We start from the raw sequence: 21,060 nt of genomic DNA, 5'->3' as shown, positions 1-21,060 counted from the left end.
TCTACTTTCCGCTCAGCGCTGTGAGTCTCGAACTGCTCTAAGAAATAAAGCCTGTTTTTTACAAAGCACATTGGGGCACTGGTCCCCTTGCTGCAGAGCCCTTGGGATGTCCAGGCACTCGAGGGGCACGGGCTGGTGGAGGTCCTGGGGCAGCACAGCTGTCCACCTCAGCCCAGCTCTGCCGTCTCCTTTCAGTCCCGGGAACACCCTCAGGGGTTCTGCCCCGCTGCTCCCACGCGCTTCCCCCACCCTCTGGGTCTTACCCTCCTCTGCGCCCAGCTAACGGCAGCTTCCCCAGCCCTGCTCACATAGCAGCCCACCTTGCCCCTCATTCGTTTCCTTCTTAGCTCTCCTCACAGGGGTCATGCTACCTGGGGCTTTTATCATTCACCAGATTGTTACTGAACACCTACTATGGTTAGGCACTGACGCAGGTACTGGGACTAAGAGGCTAGCAAAACAAATCCTCTGCCCATGGGGGCTCACCCCTCCAGGAGACAGCACCCAGACCCTGGAGAACTGAGAAGTGGGTGGCAAGGGGGTGCCTGTCTAGAATATGGATGAGCTCTATGAGATGGCAAGGAGCCCTCCACACAGAGGGCACAGGCCAGGCAAGGGCCGGAGGGGCACGGGTCCAGGAGGGCAGCACACAGCTGTCCAGGGGACAGGGAAGGCGGTGAGCCCATCCCCAGGCGGGGCGGGGCTGTGTGAATGGGCAGGACCCACGGGGGCCCGGGGCGCCCGCGTCTGCTTTGTCTTGTGAAGACCATCGGGGCTGCTGAGGTTGTTCAGTGAAAGGTCCCCGTGGGGGTGAGGTGCTGAGAGGTCTGGTTCATGGCGCATTTTCAAAGCAGATGCTACAGGATTGCTGCCTCTCACTCCAGCCAGAGTGGCCATATTACTAGTGGCTGACACACAGTAGGTGTCTGGACGCAGCATTTGTAGAATGAAGGAATGAATGGAACATGTGTCCCTCAGCACTGCCAGGCTAAGCCACTGGGGTGGGACTTGTAATGCGCCCACTGGGTATACAAGAAACTCAGCAACGCCACCCCACTCTCCCCTTCCAGCTGAGGCTAGAGAAAATCCCTGGGGGGAGGAGGGGAGAAAAGGGCATAGATTCAAATGCACACACCCTCCGCCCCCAACAACCCTCTGGGAAACCCCAGCCCTTGCCACCACCGCCATCTGATGCCACGCTGCTACCCCTTGGTGGAGCTGCCTGCCGCAGGGGCAGGCTCTCTCGCTTGCACAGCATGACAGCACCCACAGAGACCTCCAAGCAGACAATAGCAGGGACCTCACCAAGCAGGAGGTGAGATGTCAGAGAACAAAGAGCTCAGCCTTCACATCTCAGTGACCTCATCCTCGGAGGCACCTTCTCTGGAGGCAGGTGCGGAGCCCTCAGGACTCACTCGGGGGTTGTAAAAGGTGTTCACTATATTCCTGACTCTCACTGTTAGTGACCTGAGCCCCACCTGCAGAGCCAGGCCGTTCTGAAGACTCCAGAGGCTTCTGGGAGAAGCGACGGTTTGGAACAGACGTGCGCAGACACCTGGCAAACCTACGAAGCCATGAAGGCGGGTTGTAGCAGAAGCCCTCTCTCCCATCCCCATCCACCTCTGTGACCTGATCCTGCAGTTGACGTTCCCACAGCAAAGTCTCGGTCAGGCAGCCTGAAATCCTGCAGCACCTTTCCCCTTGTCCAGGTAGCTGGGGCAGTGCTCAGGTGTCAGGATATGCTCTACACATGCGTGTCCAATGTTTGCAGGGAAAGGCACTGTTATGCCCCTTGCCCGGGACACACTAATAAATTTACCTGCAGAGTTGCTGCACGCACACTAAGGGGAGTTGAAGTGGCAGTGAGAGCTGGAAAGAAAAGGAACCTAAGTCCCTGTGCGGCAGGCGAAGGGGTGGCAGATCCAAGTCACCATCCTGAGTGGGTGCTTCCCCTTGGGTCCCGTCACAAGTGCCATGAGCACGTGCTAGGCGGAGCTGAGATTCAGATACCAGGAAAAAGTGGCAAGGACAACTTTGTAGAGCTTAATTTTGTAATTTCAAACAACTACAAAGTCAGGGCTTAACTGGAGACCCAAACCAGTCAGCAAACCAAAGGATCTAGACCAGCAGTTCTCAACCTGTGGGTCGCAACCCCTTTGGCGGTCGAACCACCCTTTCACTGGGGTCGCCTAAGACCATCCTGCGTATCAGATATTTACATTATGATTCATAACAGTAGCAACATCACAGTTATGAAGTAGCAACGAAAATAACTTTATAGTTGGATCACAACATGAGGAACTGTATTTAAAGGGCCAGAAGGTTGAGAACCACTGATCTAGACCCTGAGCTGAAGAAAGCAGGCGCAAAGGCAGCGAGGCGGCCTTGCTCTTCTCTGCATCCTTTTGGGTTAAGGTAGACAGGAACTTCTCTCGAGGTGTGTCTTTCTGGCAGTCACCTTCTTTATTTAAAAGGACCAATAAGAACGCCTTAGCTCCCACAAGCACCGTGTGGAACTTGGTTGTCAAAGGCGGGCAGGCAGACACCTCCTCCCCCGAAAGACAGCTGCCGCGGCTGCACAACCAACTCCTCTGGGGTCTACGAAGGTCTCGCCCACTTGCTCCCTAAGAGGACTGACCACCACCACCTGGCCACGAGGGAAACCTGGATGAGACGTGACCTCCTGTGACCAAGCACAGAGCAACAGCAGTGACGCCGACTACCTGCCAGTCCATTTCTAAGGCAGCCTGGTATTAGGGCTCCCTGACAGAGTGGCCCGCTTCCCGGGGCAGGCTGGCAGGCTGGCACTCCAGCGGCACCCGGGATCGTGGGCAGACAGGCACAAGGGCCTTGTGGGGCTGCCCTCATCAAAAGGGGCTGGGCACCCTGGGGACATCAGCGCACCTGAAGGACGAGGCTGCTCTGTGACACGGGACTGCGTGTGGCTGAGCTCTGCCTGCATCACAAACCTAAGGACGGTTACTTCCTCCTCTCCTTCAGCTACTGTGACGAGCTGCAGGCTGGAGCTGGCAGAGGGCCCCTGGGGAAGTGAAAGACCAAGCCCTAGAGAGCTGCAAGTCCTTTGGGGTCCTTTCACAGGGCCCAGAAAAGACGACCTGCTGCATGAAGTCACCACCTGAACGGGGTCTCAGCGAGGAGGGACTCCCTGCCTGTCAGAGTGGGAGCAGGGCACCGCGATGGGAGCACAGGCCTGCTCTGCAGCCCAGATCTTGGGCAAGGCTCAGTTCCTCGGGGATCCGGGTTCTTCATCTATAAAACGGAAGCTCGTGACCCCCCTCCGGCCAGGGTGCAGTAAGGAGCCGTATGCAGGCGTGTGGAGCTTTAGCCCAGACCCCGCAAGCTCTCAGCAGGTTCGACAGGTTTGCAGGCACAAGCTCTACAGACATTGATGCGTAAAACGAAGCCTAAGTTAATGGAAACATTGCCGGACAATTGCTTGTTCTAAGAAAACAGTGGCTACCTCTCCCTCCCTTCCCTCTCACCACCCCACAGGACTGCCGCCTGCACCTGTCCTGAAGGCCGGCAGGGTGGTCCTGGCTCCTCGGCCAGGTAGCACCAAGCATGCGGTTTGCACAGATGCAATCCTGCCCTGAGTTCTGGGTTCAAAGGATTCCAGAAAAGGAAAGGAAAGGTGTGAGTCCCAATCGGCATGCTGCTCAAGATAAGGGAAGGTGGGGGAGCGGAGGGCCAACAGCTCTGAGACGCTCTGCGGAGGGAGGTGAAGGAGGTCATGTTCCTGGTGCTGCCATCTGCAGCTTCCTCCTAAGGGCCCTGGTTTCTAACGAGGCAACGTACACAATCCATCCTCGGTGGGCCCTCCTTCCCGTGGCCCCTGGGTCAGTCCTGCTGGGGCTAACCGGGCCAGATCTCCTCTTGTCTGAGAGGGGCCCAACCTGGGGAACCTGCAATGCAGACGCTGTCTGCTGGATCTGGCACCTGAGGCCAGGGAACCCTGTGTGGGGCTGACGTGGCCACACACACATCTAAATGGTGACAGCAGGCTGCCAGGAAAAACGGAGCAGAGCTGTGCCAGTGAAGTGGGAAGGGCTCAGGAGGCAGACAGGCGGCGTGGAGCAGTGGGGAACCAGCAGAAAAGACAATGTCCAGTGGAACTCTACTTAGTATGATGGCAAATACACAGTTGAAATATTCAAAATATGACCACAATTTCAGGCCCACCCCTGGGCCCCAATAACATCATCTATAATAATAAAAGCGTAATATGCTAATTAGACCAGATGACCTTCTGGGGGGTGGGAGTGGGGGGGGCGAGGCGGAGAGGGCAGAGGACAATTTCAGGCCCACCCCTGGGCCCCAATAACATCATCTATAATAATAAAAGCGTAATATGCTAATTAGACCAGATGACCTTCTGGGGGGTGGGGGTGGGGGGGGGCGAGCCGAGGCAGAGGCAGAGGCAGCCATGCATCGGGCCTCTAGTATATTATAATAACTGGTCCATTCAGGGACCCTGAGAGAGTCCCTCTGGGGCTGCAGGAAGTCTCCTGACATTCACATGCCTTCCCGCTTCACCCACATCTTGCTGCAATGGTGCCCTGAATCCCCCGACACTTGTTTCTCTTTGTCACCATGTATTCAGGCCAGGAGGTCAACTGACTTCCATCTACAAGAGGCCAAATTCCTGGAGACCAGGCCTGAGATTGTACAGGAGCCATAAAAAGGTCAGCCTCCGAGGCTTTACAATCAATCACCAGTACTGAAGTGACATAACAAGGCTCCCAGAAGTGCCCACGTACCTGTGTTCTACCTTTTATGAACTTATGAACCCAGTGGTTTGGTTCTGGTCTAATTACACATAACATACCACCAATTTAGGTGACAAAATGTGCCTCCTGACAGCTCGACAAGGCTTACTGTGTTTGTTTTTCTTCTCTGGTAGAGGAGGCGGTTTTTCTGGGTCACCCGCTGATTCAGGAGCAGTGAAGTCACTCACAAATTCGACAGAGGCTGAGGACCCTCCTTGCTGGAAGGGGAGAATAGCAGCAAAGGGCGTGAAGGGGGCGGGCTGCACCAAGGCTGGGTTCTGCAGGTCGTCCTCGGAGATGTTGTCGTATTGGGAGGGGTGCCGCTCGTAGGACACGCGGGAGCCAGAGCTGTCCGAGGTCTGGGAGGCCGCACTCCTGCGCTTCTTCTCGGGGAGGGCAGGCGGCGTGTCCGTCTGCTGCCCTGGGGCTAAGGGCCCATCTGGCTGGGGGCAGTTGCCAAGAGGCAACTGGAAAGGATGGCCAAGAAATGGAGACCCAGACTCTCCCAAGGCCTCCGGCAACGGGCTAAGGTTACAGGCCACTTGCTGAGGTATCTGGTCTGCGTTGGAGAGGTCTTGCTGAAGGAATTCGTAGTCAGGATCATAATGATCTGCATTCACAACAGGAAAGACACACCTGTCAGCCACAAGACCCCACAGAAAGAAAGGACCCCACCCCCCGCTGTTGCCCAGTCCTGTTCAGTAAAGCGCGACAAAAAACGTGTCTCCCGTCTCCTCTAGACAGGCCCATGCTTTCTTTTATATTTTCCATTCTTCTCACTGCTTGTAACAAAAACAGATGGGAATATGACTACTGTCCTTTATTTTTTCCTGTATTTTTTGAATTTCTGAGTTAAAAAGAAAATGCTCTGTGGCTGGGTGGCTCTGTTGGTTGAGCAACTATCCCGTGCACCAAGGTCATCGGTTCGATTCCTGGTCAGGGCACATACCTAGGCTTTAGGTTCAATCCCTGGTTGGGGTGCATAGGAGAGGCAACTTGATTGATGTTTCTTTCTCTCTCTCTCTCTCTCTCTCTCTCTCTCCCCCTAAACTAAAAAAAATATATCCTTGGGTGAAGATTAAAAAATAAAAAGAAAATGCACGATCACTACAGAAAATGTGGCAAATGTCAAAAACCACCCGAAGTCCCGCAATCTAACTGTAACCTGCTTACAATCTGATGTATTTCCTCAAAAGGCCCCTCCCCACCGAATTCTTTTTTCTTTCACTGAACTGTGTAAGTGGTCTAGGATTTTGTCCACTGATCAATAGATCACAATTGATTTTTAATAGCTGTATATCATTCCACCAAATCACTTTATCATAATTTGCCTGATTTCCTAACCCTTTTTATAAAAAAAATAGTCAGATATTTCCAGCAATCACTGGTCCTAATATTGCCGAGATCAACGTCCCTGGACAGCAACCTTGTTGTCAATCTGATTATGTTCTGGAGGTGAACTCTCCGAAGTGAGATCTCCAGTTCACGGACACGAGCGGCTGATGCTCTCAGCCGCACACCCAACTGCCTTTCAGACTTTCCCCGGCCCACGCTGCAGGAGGTCAGCACCAACGAGGGCGCAGCCGCTCAGCTGCCTCCCCCGTCAGAGCTCTCAGGGGCTTCCTTCGCTTACAGCTCGGAGCACAGATGGTTCTTAATTTTGGCAAAGGGAGTCAAATTGCACAGCGACAGATTAGCTGTAGTAACAGCGACACGGGAGCATCTCCCCAGGGTTCATATCTTTACATCGTTACTTCATCTCAACTTCCAACCTCCTCCAGAGACAGGTTTTGGTACCCTCATGTGCAGGTGAGGAAACTGAGGCCCAGGCATCGCCACATGACCCCGAAGAAGCCACCAGACGATGAGACAGGAGGGTGACGACGCCGGCAGCTCACCTAGTGTTTCACAGCTTGTGTTCCGGGAGCACTGCCCGCTGTCCCTGTCCAGAGAGGACAGCTGCTCGTCAGACCTGCTGAGCTTGCCGATGCTGCTGCAGGGGGACAGGCGGGGCGACTCTCCCCCGTAGGAGTGACTGCCTCCTGACAGGCGCCTCTGGGCATAACAGTCCCCATCAAAATCCTCGTGTGCAAAAATAAAACAACCGAGTCACTTCTGAGAAACGGTGGCAGAGAGGGGGGAGGGAACTGGAATGTTTACTTGGAGAAGAATCTACCGCCACCGGGAAAACCAGAGGGAAAGGCCAGCCTTTGAGGTAAGCAGAACACGCCACACCTGTGACTTCCAGCAAGCAGCCTCCAGGAATGCTGGAGTGTGTGGGGGAGGGCCTGGGGCTGAGCTCAGATGTGCTCGGAGCCCTGGGCTCCAGCCTCCCCACCCCCTGCCCCCACCCCTCATCCTGCAGAGAAACTTCCAGAGCCTGAGAGAGCCTGTGGTGACTAAGGCAGGGGACGGAGGAGACACAGTCCCAACCCTGAGCCTTGCTGGCCTTCCTCGATGGGGCTGCATTACCTGCCTATTAATTCCGACAGGCAAGCTGGAGCCACTGGTGGCTCGACTCATGGGGGCCACCACGGCCACGCGGGTTGGGGATGGAGCCGACTGCCTTTTCTTCGGTGGCAATGCTGGCGGAGGACTGAAGCAAATCAAGAATTCCCATCAGACCAACAGCCCAAACAAAACTCTTTAAACAGATATAAGGTAGAGCATTATTCATTATTAAGACACTTCACAGCTACTTTTCACACTTTCAACTCCCGCCCCACTCCCCTTCTGCCAAAACAAACCTATCAGACCTGCCAAAAAAACTACAACCAGAAAAACCCTTTCTGTTCCTTTTGTGAGGAATTGGACCAGTTTTCGCTTGGCCAAGGCTAAAAGGCAAGCCGTTGGGAGTTCCAGGAGTGTGGGGGAGGCGGGCGCTGGGGCTGGGCCCTGTCTCCCAGAAGCCCCGTCTGAGAAAGGTCAAACTTCCAAGGCTTCTAAAAAGCAAGGAGCTGGGCTCCAGTTCTTACCCTAATGGCACTGTCTTCTTTTCACCTCATTCTACCCATCCATTCATCAAATGATGTCATAAATAGAGGAGAGTGCTGGGAAAATAGAGAATTACCTATTATCAACCACCCGAATGCCAGGTAGTGGGGGTTTGGGGGGCGCGACCTCTTCATCAGTAGAATCTGGGAGCAGCTCGGTCGACTGTGACATGCCGGTTGTCTTGTTCAGAATCTCCATCTCTCTGTCTGTCAGGGGGAGCTCAGACTGGCTGAGAATTGCAAAGAACTCGGGTTACAGAAGGTTACAGAGCACACAGGTCCAAAGAGGGTCAGGACGTGACCAGGCCGGCAGATGACTTAGAGGTGGGCTTGCAAGTGTGGTTTGATCACCAACAAACAACAGAGGCCTGGCCAGGTCCCCTTGACTGCATCTTAGTTTTCTTGTCTGTAAAAGGAATCCTTCGATGAGATGATCTAAAGGCTTTTTAAAATGCTCCACACTTATTCTATGTCTGTACTAGGGGCTTGTAGTAGATAAAGTCAAATCCCCCAAACCCAACCTTCTTCCCAAAGTTCTTCCCAATTAGGAAAGGGTGGTCAAGAAACAGAAAGTGTGGGTCACTGGGCCACTCACACACTATCCTTAGAAAGAGTCCCGTTGACCAATTAACCTTGAGACCAGGAAATACTTCAAGGCATGTGTGAACTGTACACACTTTAGAGTAATACAGGCACTTACCGGAACTCACTGAAAAAGGAATGTGGGCCTCACACAACCTGCCTGACGTGGGCAGCCCGATCTGGCTACCATTCGAGTGTAGAGCCAACGTGAGCACCGTGGCTGGAGGGTTAGTCAGCACTTACCCCTCGGGTTTGCAGGCTGGGGAGCTGGGTTTCACTGGGCTTGTTGGAGACGGATGCCCCTGCTTCTCGATGGTAAGTCTGACCAGCTCCTACACCCCCCAGAGGAGAAAGCAGTGAGGCGTGAGGACAGGTCCCCACTGCTGAGTTTGTACAATTTGCACAACCAGATGCCATCTACTCCCGAGTCTCTCTCACATTTTGTGCCTACAGATTCCCCACACACCATAAATGCAAGCATTCTTTGACTTAGGTAATCTGCCTGACTTCCCAAAATGTCCCCTGCCCTCCAAAAATATCTTCAGAGCATGTTGAGAAGTTTCAAATGCATCAAGGTACTTCCTCTTGGAAGGGGGAAATGACAAACCCCATTGTCTCACAATGACTGGGTTCAGCACTCAATGTAATTCCCCTGGTAGAACAGATTCCAGTCCGTTTGTGGAAGAATTACTCTTCACTTCTCCAAAGCTGTTCTATCCTGTGCAGGACGCGGCCTACTGATGACCACACCTCTGGCTTCGGGGGAAGTGGTTTTGCAGTGAGCGGGGTATGGGTGTGGCGGCAGCTGGTATACTGAGGTGACGGGTTGGGATCTTTGTCAATGGACAGCTAATTAAGGGCATACCACCTAGCAAAGAAATAACTTTAAAAAATACTTTTTAAAACAGAAAAGAAGGAGAAGCAGGAGAGGGGCCGGGGGAGGAAAAGATGGCATCAGGGTCTACTTGTTTTTCATTGGAATGCATTTCCCCCAGGTGAGCTTTGACGATCGCCTATATCCCGGTAAGAACCACTCAGAAAATACAGATCATTTCCACCAACCGCTCCGTCAATCTGCCTGACTCCACTCTTTAACTTTTGCTTCTCAGGTCACTTTTGCCTAGAACTTGATGTGAATGGAATCACACAGTATGTACTCTTTTGTGTCCATTTTCTCTTTCTGAACAGCTTTATGGGCACCTAACTCACATACCATAAAATTCAGCCTTTCAGAATGTACAGTTCAGTGGTTTTTAGCCTGTGCATGGAGGGGTGCAACTGTCAACACAATCCATTTGAGGACTTTTCATCATCTCCAAGAGAAACTGTGCCCAGGACTGTCCTCATTTCCGCAGCCCTCCCAGGCCCAGCTCCCAGTCTACTCTGCCCCTGCTCTGTCTTTTGCTCAGTATGCCCTACATTTTTGTGGCCACGATTAGTCTGTTCTTTCTTATTCCTGAGTTGTATTCCAGGGGACAGACAACCCCACAATTTCTGCATCCATTTTCTGGGGGAGGGACATCCCAGCATGAACGTCTGACTTAGAAAGTCACAGCCAGAGGAGGCAGCATGGACACTGTGGGTAATGCAGCAGCGAGTCCCTAAATCAGTCGCAACGTCTCTCCAAACTCAAAATGCCACTCACAGGAATCGCAACCCATGTGATAAGGCAGAGAGGTAACATCCTTCCTAGAGCCAGGATTTTTTCAAGAACAACCAAACTAGAAAACTAGAAAAAAGAAGTATCGAAGTTCACAGATGTAAACAGGAATAGTCACTAATCATTAGAGTCTCCAGCTTCGGTGGTACTAAAATAGAAACTCCCAGGCCTAGCAAATGGCGTAATGCTTTGGACAGCTTGTCTAGAGGACGTCTTGTCAGTGTATACCAAGCACCCTAAATATCTGCATTATTTTTATAATAATTTAGCCAAGGAAAATGTCATGGATGTGTGTAAAAATTAAACCAGAAACGATGGCCATCACCGCATCCTATGTAATAGATACAATTAGACTGCTCCATCTTCCATAATTAAATATTCAATACGAGGCACTGATTACATAAATTACAATAGAACTAAACGATGGACCATTGGATTGCCTTTAAGAACCAACTCACAACAAGAGCATGTGACAGCATGGAAAGACGAGGAATACACTGTTTTTGATTCTCCACTTGTCCTAACTTTTCTACAATGAACATGCATCACATGCATTACTTCTGGAATACTAATTTAGAACGTCAGCACACACAGGCAGACCCATGGACCCAGCGCCGTGTCACCGTCTATCAAGTGACGCTTGTTCTCAGAGACACACAGAGAACTGAGATCTCTGCAATCCAAGTACTGGACAAAGAAAGAAGGTCACTATTTTCCTGTTATCACAACTTACAAGTTAAAGGAAATCCCACAGATCCGTAAGGAAGAGCTCCCTGGCTGGGGTTACTGACATGGAGAGCTGGCAAGTGGAGTGCAGGCTGCGGCCCACGGCCGGGGGAGGAAGGAAAAGCAGCCTGTCCTTTAAGGTTGTCCCCAGGCCACACAGAAGAGCATGGTGGCATCAGGGGGAGCCAGAGGCCAGGCCACAGGACGGTGGACACCCCACATTCATGCTTTATGAGCAGGGCAAAGGGAACAGAGAGAAGCCTGCGTACTTGCAGCTGCTGACGTAGGAAAAATTCCACAAATTCTTCACTGAATCACGAGCAATTATAATTAGAATGTCATCTTTCTGGAGAAGCAGCTGGATGAACTCAACTAACGAACGCTGGAAAAAGCATCACGGAGTGACGGGCAGACATGTGCGAGCACGCACCGCGTTCCAGACGACCTCATGGCTGTGGAGAAGGCAGCGGCTCTGCGTCCCACCCGTCGCTGGCCTGCGTGGGAGTGGGGTGAGAGGGGCAGCTTTCTTTTTCACCACCCAGCCAGCCCGAAGAGACCAGTGGAGGCCTTTAGTCTCACCTGGCCTTCACCTTCACAGACAGAGGACCCTTGAGTGTGCACATATGTCGCTACCATGCCAACACCCTAATCTCATTCAGAGCCCTCCACGGTGACCTGGCGAGAGCCCCACTCCCCTGACAGAAGGCAGGTCCCCGAGAAGATGTCACACTTTTTAGTCCTCCTGAGGGGCAGGTGAGGAAAGACTGCGTCCACAGCCGTGACTGTGAACCAGACAACTGCCAGGTCACCGAAACGCCAGTGGTGACCCCTTGGCATTCCCTTGGATCCTGAATGGAAATGCCTTCTAAATCCCTAGTACTGTATTTCTATGTCCATTTTATTCCATTGAAAATGACCCCAGAGATGCTTCCATCTTCAATGACCTTGGAGGAATCCAAGTCCGGCTCTGGTGCCCACTGTTAGGTTCCCAAAGATACACAAATGACCAAAGAGGACACGAAAATACTCAACATCATTAACCATCAGAGAAATGCAAATCCAAACCGCAAGGGTCCCACTGCACCCACTAGGGATGCTAGGTTTAAAACGACGACAGGGTGGGGAGGGGAGAACCGGACGCTCACACGGCTGCTGGGCAGTGAAACGAGGCAGCTGCTTTGGAAGGAAGCCTGGCAGTTTGTCACACGGTCAAGCATAGTTACTGTAACTGCACTCCTAGGTGTGTGCCCAAGAGAAATGAAAACATACATCCACACAAAACCTCGTATGCAAACGTTCACAGCAGCATTACTCGTAATGGCCAAAAAGGGCAAACAACCCAAATGTCAAGCTGTCCATGAATAAATAATAGGTGGTGTGTCTACACGATGGAATATTACTTGGCAATAAAATGAAGTAGTAATACAGTCTAGAACACGGATAAACTTTAAAAACATGATGCTAAGTGACAGGAGCCAGTCACAAAAGGCCACACAGTACATGACTCCATTTATACGAAAGGTCCGGAATAGGCAAATCTAGAGACAGGAAGTAGTCAGTGGCTGCCTGGGGATGGGGGAATGGGAAGAAATGGGAGAAAGTTTGGGGTTACTTCCTGAAGTGATGAAATGTTCTAAAATTGTGGTGATGATTGCACAACTCTGTGAATACACTAAAATCATTAAATTGTACATTTTAAATGGGTGAATCGTATGGCATGGGGATTACATCTCAATAAAGCCATCACCTAAAATCAATCAATCAATGAGCACAAGACGAGGCCTCGAGCATCTTTTCATACCAGAAAGTGGGAAAGCACCAAAGGGCTCCAGGGTCACCTCAAAAGGAACCCGGAAACATGGAGCTTTCACCAGTCAGGGATGGGACCTGGGCATCATCAAGAATTCCGGCCGTGAGCTAGACCATCGCAAACTTGAATGCATGAGTTCAGAATATTTTAACCACCTCAGTTCCTCAGAGCAGAGGATGCCTGGACCACTCACTGCTTTGGTGTCTGGTAATAAAGGGAGAATGAGGCGCTGCCCCTGGCTCCCCTGAGAACTGCAACTTGGGATAACCACGCGCTGACCAGGGGAAGTTCTCTGTCACAGGTAACGAAGGAAGAGTGACAGAGAGTGAGGATGGCACCCTTTCACAAGCCCTAATGAGTTAATGGGCCGAGGCAATCACCACCAACAGCTATTAACATCGAAAGGGACAGGTGCCTCTTGATGGAAGCCCACGGCATCACCCACGGAGCATTCTCTAAATACAAAAAACCCAAATCCGAGTCCGCCTCTGATTCACAGGAAACTCAAGGGACAGAGGCACACAGTAAACAAGACTGCACAGGTGGAATCAGCGAAGTCCAGAATGCAGGGGACTTTTAGGAGCAATAACTCTTTCTAAAAACACAAGTAAGTTGCAAGGAGGAAACTACAGAGGAGGGGAAACTGTTGACATCCTGTATAATAAAAGGGTAATATGCAAATTGACCCCAAGGCCAGGAAGGACCGGTCACTATGACACACACTGACCACCAGGGGGCAGATGCTCAATGCACGAGCTGCCCCCTGGTGGTCAGTGCACTCCCACAGGGGGAGCTCCGCTTGGCCACAAATCTGGCTGACGGCTGTGAGCACAGCAGTGATGGCGGGAACCTCTCCCGCCTCCTTGGCAGTGCTAAGGATGTCCAACTTGGCTTAGGCCAGCGCAGGGAGTGGGCCTAAGCTGCAGTCAGACATGCCCCGAGGGCTCCTGGGCATCCGGAGGGATGTCTGACTGCCAGCTTAGGCCTGCTCCCCGGGGGGATCGGGCCTAAGCTGGCAGGTGGACATCCCCCGAGGGGGCCCAGACTGTGAGAGAGCACAGGCCAGGCTGAGGGACCCCCCGAGTGCACGAATTTTCATGCACCGGGCCTCCAGTATATTATATTAATGAACTGTAGTATGGATTTCCCTTGGATCCTGAATTGAAAAACTGTTTAAAAGCAGCCAACTACACCCTGCAGGCCAAATCCAGCCCTGGCCTTGCTTTTTGGAAGGCCCTCAAGGTAAGAATGCTTTATTAAAGAAAATTTAATTTTTTTTTAATAAATATTTTATTGATTTTTTACAGAGAGGAAGGGAGAGGGATAGAGAGTTAGAAACATCGATGAGAGAGAAACATCGATCAGCTGCCTCCTGCACACTCCCCACTGGGGATGTGCCCGCAACCAAGGTACATGCCCTTGACCGGAATCGAACCTGGGACCCTTCAGTCCGCAGGCCGATGCTCTATCCACTGAGCCAAACCGGTTCGGCAAGAACATTTAAATTTAAAATATAAAGCAAAAATATGCAATGGAGACTATATATGTAGCCTGAGAAGCCTAAAATATTCACTCTCTGGCCCTTTACAGAAATAGTTGGTCTTGTTCGAAGCTATGTATCACGTTATTTACAGAGGAAAGGAGGTGGTGGCTGGGTCTGCTTCCAATTAGCCAGGGAGCAGGTGGAGACCCAGAAGAAACAGGACTGGCCGCCAGAGGACACCTGTGGGAGCCATGTGATGAGGCTTCATTACATGATTCTCTTTTTTCGGCAAATGTTTGAAATTTTCATCCAAAATTTAAAAAATAGGCTGAATGAGGAATAAAAGGAGATGGCTTATTTGAAATGCCAGTGTGGCAGACAGCGAGGTGCCCCACAATATCTGTTCTTCCTTATGAATAGAATTTTACTGGGCATGTGCCTAGGTCAGGTAAAATGTTAAGTGACAGTTTTGTGAGGCCTGTGACAAAGTACTCTTAAATGGAGAAGGCACAGCTTCCTGCTCCCTCTCTCCTTGCTGGGTGGAATGTGGTCCTAATGAATGGAGGGGCAGCAGCCATTATGGACCATGAGGTAGAATCCATGTGCAAGAACGGCAAAAAGGCAATGGCAGAAGACTACGCCCTGACCATACGTGAAACTGTCATATTAGCCACAACGGCTGGTCTCTGAGCCTCTGATATATGAAAGAGAAATAATGAAAGAGAAATAATAGATTTTCTTGTAGTCAAACCTAATCCTAACTGATACAGTCAGGAGAACATTTCTTTCAAAATATTTCTGTTACACAAAGTAAATCTGGTGCACAAGCCCCATTTTGGGTAGTGACAGAACTGCAGGTATTCCAAAGCCCCCCGCCCCCAAGGTTCTCAGTATGAGGTTTTAAAAATAAATAACAACGTTGTGTGAATAGGGGGAGTGGGGAGGCCAGGGAAAGTCTCAGACCTGCAGAGGAGACCCCTAGAAGGTCTGTGAGGAGGACAGAGCAGAGCCCAGGCTGAGATGAGAAGAAAAGCTGAAATGTAAATGGTAAAGTTAGGAGGAATTGGGGTGTAGGTTTCGAAAGGACAATCTGGGGTACGTGTTTGACCTGGAGGAGCTTGGCCCACACAGCCAGTCCTAGGCTGGGAGGTCGCTGAGAACAGGAAAGTGAAGGCCTTCACATTCCTTCCTGGGAGAGTCACTGTGTCTCTGTGCCTTGGGCGGCCACAGGTAAAACACTGCCTGGGGCAGATCAGATAATAGCAGAGGTTTATCTTTTAACCTGAGATTTGTGAAATTACATGGGAAAGAGCCACAAATCCTTGTGAAGTTGGTAAATGGGAGCTGTTCTAGAAACGAACATTTCTACAGTTACCAGTACTTACCCACCCTTTACTGGGCACCTAGCACTTACCAGGTATTTTATATGCACGATCTTACTTAAACATTCATCAGCTCTTCAGGATAAATATTTAAAAACCTACTTGAAACTCAGAGAAGTAACTTGCCCAAAGTTAAAGGGCCAACGAGTCACATTTATGGGGCAGTTAAATAATAAATGATAATCCCCATTCAGGGACAAAACAAAGTAATCCTGTTTGTTAAAACACTTCAATCCTTTTTTAAAAATTCCATTTAACAACTGAACGAGTTACATGAAAGATGGTGAGTCAGTTTAGAGGAACTTGCCAGCATCTCTCCTCTCTGTGGGATGACCACATGCCCATGAATGTACTGTACCTCTCTCAACCCACGGAGGCTGTCACATAACTAGGACATGGGCTTATAAGGTGTCCTAAGCCTGAAGGGGACCTCGAGAGAGGCTGGTAGCCAGCTGACTTGGAGGTGGAGCATGTGAGTCCCTCAGCTGACCATGCTTCTCCTTCCTGTGGCGGCAGCTGAGGGCGATGCGGAGTGCACAGGGCCTGGGGTCCAGCAGGCCTTGGGTGTGAATCTTGACCTCGCCACTGATGACTGGTCTGAGTCTCACTGTCTACACCCTTGAAGGGGCGATTATGACTACTTTGGAGAGTTGTTATAAGCACTGCGTGGGTAGTAAGTGTTAGCTCTGTTACTATTAGACCTCAGCAACAAATGCCAACATTATAGAGTCTTGATGGTCCTGCTGCCTTTACTGACTCTAACTACAAAAAGCTTCCCACAATGCAGGCCAATTCCTGCTCCTGCTTCAGGCTTTTAGTCTGTCTGCCTCTCCTGGGGGAAGTGTCTCTGACCATCCTGAGAAAGGAAGCTCAGCTGTACACCCAGGGCACACACAGGCCATTTCCTCTTTGCAGCACCCGTCCTGGTTATAATGACAGAACTACAGTTCTTGTGTGCTGTCCTTTCCCCCTTCAGACTGTAAGCTCTGCCAGGTCAGGGACGGCGAGTGTTGCTTGTCACTATATTCCCAGCTCTATCACACTACCTGGCACACAGGGAGCTCTTGATAAATGTTTCTTGAATAAATGAAACAAAACTGAATTTACAGAGCACCTCACCTAGAAAATATCTGTTCTGGTTAAAATATTTTAAAACAATTGTGGAAAAGTTATTTGCTTTTAGACACCGAAAGGTTCATAATCTATAGTTCCCCTCCCTACCTCTCATCCTGGTCAATATGAGAAATCAGAGAAATTTTTCTATCACCCCATACAGTGGTGGTGTAATGATTCCACAAAGGAGAGTCTACTTAGGAATGTCACAACGAAACTCTCTATTTTGGACGTTCTCACTTGTTTTGAACATCTCATCATAACCAATTTGGTAGAGGGAAACCTTAACAATGTCACCTGAAAAATAACAATGTCTAACAACAGCATTTCCAGAAGCCTGGACAGGAAGACCAGGGGTGTGTGAGCCAGAACCCCAGCCTCCGCTGACGGAGTGTGACCCAGGCCAGCTCTCACTGTGCCCTGCTGGCTGCAAAGAGCTGCTGGAAAGATCGAATGGGATGGTGTATGTGACTGAACTTGATTGTGGAATGTGATGTAAGTTCTTACACAACAGCCACCCTGGGCTGCACCCTTAAGTCTCACTGCCAAACAGATAACGTAGGACCTGATCACTTTGGAAACGAAGGGAATCTGGGAGCTGTTGGAGAAATTTTGATGTCATCTAGTCTGGAAGCCCTCTAAATAAACTCCACAAGGTCCCAGCAGACACAGGGCCCTGCATGGGCTGGAGGTGGGCAGCACTGCCTTCCCAGCCACCGCAGCTCACGCTGGAGCAGTTGGTGATGCTAAGCAACGGTGTCTTAACCTCCCCTCTGAAATGTTTACCCGTGGGGGTCCTGACTCTACTCTCCAGAGCTTCTGGGGAACGTTAACCAAGAGCAGCTTTCAGGAATCTGACAGCATGGCTGAGTGGGGAGAAATTAATTTTGACCTAGCGTAAGTACCTCAGCTATAATTTTGGATGGAAAGGTCTAGAAAGGAGGAGGACACACTTTTTTTTCAAGCCAAGAGATCTGTTTAGGCATCTGTCTCACACCACATAATTAATAATCAACAGCAGCTAAAGTTTGATATGTGACAAGTAATGCTCTAAGAGCTTTGCTTGCATTAACTAATTTAACCCCTCTTACCGCACTGTGACACATGGTACCGTTATCATACCTAATTTATAGAGGAGTTAACTAAGGTACAGAGCACTCGAGTCAACTGCTCACATTCACACACTACAGCTGATCGATGTTTCTCATCGATGTTTCCAACTCTCTATTCCTTTCCCTTCCTCTCTGTAAAATATCAATAAAATATATTAAAAAAAATAATAAAGGTGGAAAATGGGTTATTCATCCAAAAAATAAAGCTGGATCCTTACCTCATGTCATAGATAAAGATCTAAGCATTTTTAAAGTCCTAAAACTATAGAAGGATAAAGGCACTTTTGTAATATTAGACTGGGGAAAATGGGAAACTATAGAGGAAAATATTGACAGATTTGACTACATGAAGTGGTGAACCTGGACTCCAAACCTAGCCAGATCCCAGGCTACTCCCCCGGCCCACTACATTCGATGGTCTCACCTAACAGCAGGGCCTCCACTCCCACTGCTCACAGCCTAGTCCTCACCTCCAGGCCCTCCCCTACATTCTGCCTTGCTCCTCATCCTAGGAGGCATTTTCTCAATAATCCCAGACCCGTGGCCTTCGCTCCCACCTTAACTAGGATCCAGAATGTCCCATGATGCTGTTTCTGACTCCCCTGGGAAGTAGGTTCTCAGACCACATCATGGACTTCAAACACAGACAACTTCCTTTCCTATGCATCTCCATCCTGCTTCTCTACAAGGGATCCAGGAGTGTTTAGGACAGCCGTGGGCAAACTACGGCCCGCGGGCCGGATCCGGCCCATTTGAAATGAATAAAACTAAAAAAAAAAAGACCGTACCCTTTTATGTAATGATGTTTACTTTGAATTTATATTAGTTCACACAAACACTCCATCCATGCTTTTGTTCCAGCCCTCTGGTCCAGTTTAAGAACCCATTGTGGCCCTCGAGTCAAAAAGTTTGCCCACCCCTGGTTTAGGACATGAAAAGGAAGCGGCTGACATGCTGGGCGTCTTGCTGAAAGTCAACGCAAAACCATTTCCACTGCATTTTGTCTGGCTGGCCAGCACGCACAGCCAGAGCTTTCACACAAAGCCTCGCTGAAGACTTAATGCAATGCTCGGTGAAGGCCGCCTGCTCTGGCAGCTTTTCCGACAAGGGAGATGAGTTCTCCCAAGGGTGGACGAGCCCTTCATACCACAGAGAATGACACAGCTACCAGGCAGAGCACACCGACACCAGAGACGCTGGCAGACGTTCACTCTAATTCACTAGGTTTTAGGGACAAGTTCTTCTGTGATGAACACCCAGCAAGGAGGCTGCTCCAGGTCCCTGACCAGGACCGCCTGGCACCGACCATACCTTCACTCCGTCCAGCACAGCCTTGATGACCCCCTTCACCGTTGTCACCATCTCTTTATCTTCTGAGTTCACACCTTCTAGCATCACTTGGTCCGACCAGCGAATGAGGTTGGCGAGGCTTTGGTACACTCGGCTATAGCAGGACGAGAGGGCCGAGCTAGAAGGCAGAGAAGATTTTTTAAAAATCGGAAAAATCTAAAGCATGAGATCACTGTAAGATAGCCACTTAGCACAGAGCCTGGTTGTCCGTGTACAACCCACACCTCCCTTGATAAACAAACTTTTCCTCCCTGAACCCATCCCCTTCAGCCAATGAAAACCTGGGGAGTGTTATATTCTAGTCTGTTATATGTATTTTTCATTTCCCAAATATAACACATAAAGATTCCATCTCGATCATTAATATGCTGTTTCAAACTTTACATCCTCCATGAGATTCTGACAATGCCCTCAGGGAGTGTTCCCCCCCCCCTGCCCCCCTCCGAGCTGCTAATCATCAACGGGGTCAAAGCGCCACACTCGTCTTGACGTCTTGTGTCCTGTTTGGAATTAGACTTAATTTCAAGTCAGGGGTGTTGCAAGGAGCCCACAGGCTTGTGGAATTTGAACAGGCAGGATCCTTTAAAGAAACAGCCTTTAAACATGAAGTCCAAACAGATTTGTAATTGACTAGAATTCCCCTGCACTACCACATGGCTGCGACGCAGAGTAACGCATTACTGAAGAGTATTTCAAAAAAGACAAATCTGCCTGGCCAACGTGGCTCAGTGGTCGAGCGTTGACCTATGAACCAGGAGGTCACGGTTCAATTCCGGTCAGGGCACCTGCCTGGGTTGCAGGCTCGGTCCCCAGTGAGGGGTGTGCAGGAGGCAGCCAATAGACGATTCCCTTTCATCATTGATGTTTCTATCTCTCTCCCTCTCCCTTCCTCTCTAAAATCAATAAAAACATATATATATATTTTTTTAAAAAGACAAATCTGAGGTGAGGAGACCTGCAGGGGACATTGTGAGGTCCCCCTCCACAGAAGCCCTGAGTCATTGGCTGCCTCAACGACTGTACAGTGGAGGCCAAAATAAAGAATTTCTACATCTCCCACATATTTTTTATAAAAGTAAAGATAATTTTCCCTGAGAATTGTGGGTGTGAGGCATAGGAAGTGAGGACAGTGACAGGGCAAAGCCATACGAACATTTTTCCTCCCCACCAGCCAGCTTCAGTGAGCTTCTGGCCAAAAGACCGTGACCACAGTGCCAGTGGACACTCCGGGGGAGGCCCAGGGCAGAGGGCTTCTACTTATATAAAAACCCTGGGTGGTGTTCATCACGACCAGAACCTCGACCAAGCGGAAGGAAGTCAGTCCTTCAGGGGTTGTCTTGGCAATGGCTGTGCCCTCCCCCGAGCTGTTTCCCGGAGCTGTTTCCTGTAAGGGTGGGGTTTGAGGCAGGAACCCGCCCTGGGAGCATGGAGGCATATCTTCATAAAGTGTGCCTCGGCAGCACGGCCAGGGGTGAACCTGAGTGGGGGCGGCTGAAAGGCTTAGAAAAGACAGACAAGAGAATGAAAGCCAGGTCTTGGTGGGACACTGCTTCTCTGAGAGACAGTGATCACGCCCACAGCCACGCCTTTATAGCAGATGCTACGAGGCAAAGTAAGGGCATGACTAAGATGTTTACAACATTCTCCTGGGTTTCAATCCTACTCAACTACATGCACCTGAACTCTATCAAGCTACATCACTCAGGCACGTGGGGCCATGTGTTCGGACCATAGGTTCAAGCTTACAACTACAGCTGTTGGCTATAATTGTGCTGGGAGGGCCCTGTCCTCCAACCTGGGACTTGCACGTGGCAATGAGAGGACGGTGACCTCTCATCAGACCAAGACTTGAACCTGTCCAAAACACCGTAGCGGCTCCCAACAATAAAGTTTTAATTCTGTTTCTTTGTTACTAATGTTGTGGCCCCACCCCATAACAAAGAAACAATTTCTGGAGGATGAGGCCCAGGAATCAGGATTTTAAAAAGATTCCCAGGTGATTCTAATGTGCAGCCAAGGTTGAGAACCACTGCTATAGATAATATTAAAAATATATCTAAAC

General features: G+C 50.2%; 1 protein-coding gene across 6 annotated transcripts in view; it reads right to left on the bottom strand.

The window, feature by feature from the left end:
• RAPGEF1 (Rap guanine nucleotide exchange factor (GEF) 1) overlaps positions 1 to 21,060 on the bottom strand; it is a 93,996-nt gene that overhangs the window by 32,748 nt on the left and 40,188 nt on the right. For all 6 annotated transcript variants that reach the window (XM_014529885.1, XM_014529887.1, XM_014529886.1 and 3 more), the window contains 6 exons: positions 18,960 to 19,116; positions 8,606 to 8,694; positions 7,858 to 8,010; positions 7,260 to 7,383; positions 6,686 to 6,869; positions 4,897 to 5,397 (listed from right to left, as the gene is read on the bottom strand). In XM_014529885.1, coding sequence (XP_014385371.1) covers positions 4,897 to 5,397; positions 6,686 to 6,869; positions 7,260 to 7,383; positions 7,858 to 8,010; positions 8,606 to 8,694; positions 18,960 to 19,116 — 1,208 coding nt within the window. The remainder of the gene's footprint in view (positions 1 to 4,896; positions 5,398 to 6,685; positions 6,870 to 7,259; positions 7,384 to 7,857; positions 8,011 to 8,605; positions 8,695 to 18,959; positions 19,117 to 21,060) is intronic.

This window comes from Myotis brandtii, unplaced genomic scaffold (genome assembly GCF_000412655.1).
Source record: "Myotis brandtii unplaced genomic scaffold, ASM41265v1 scaffold699, whole genome shotgun sequence".
Taxonomy (NCBI): domain Eukaryota; kingdom Metazoa; phylum Chordata; class Mammalia; order Chiroptera; family Vespertilionidae; genus Myotis; species Myotis brandtii.
Note: the sequence above shows the minus strand (reverse complement) of the source record. Positions and strands in the feature narration are given on the sequence as shown.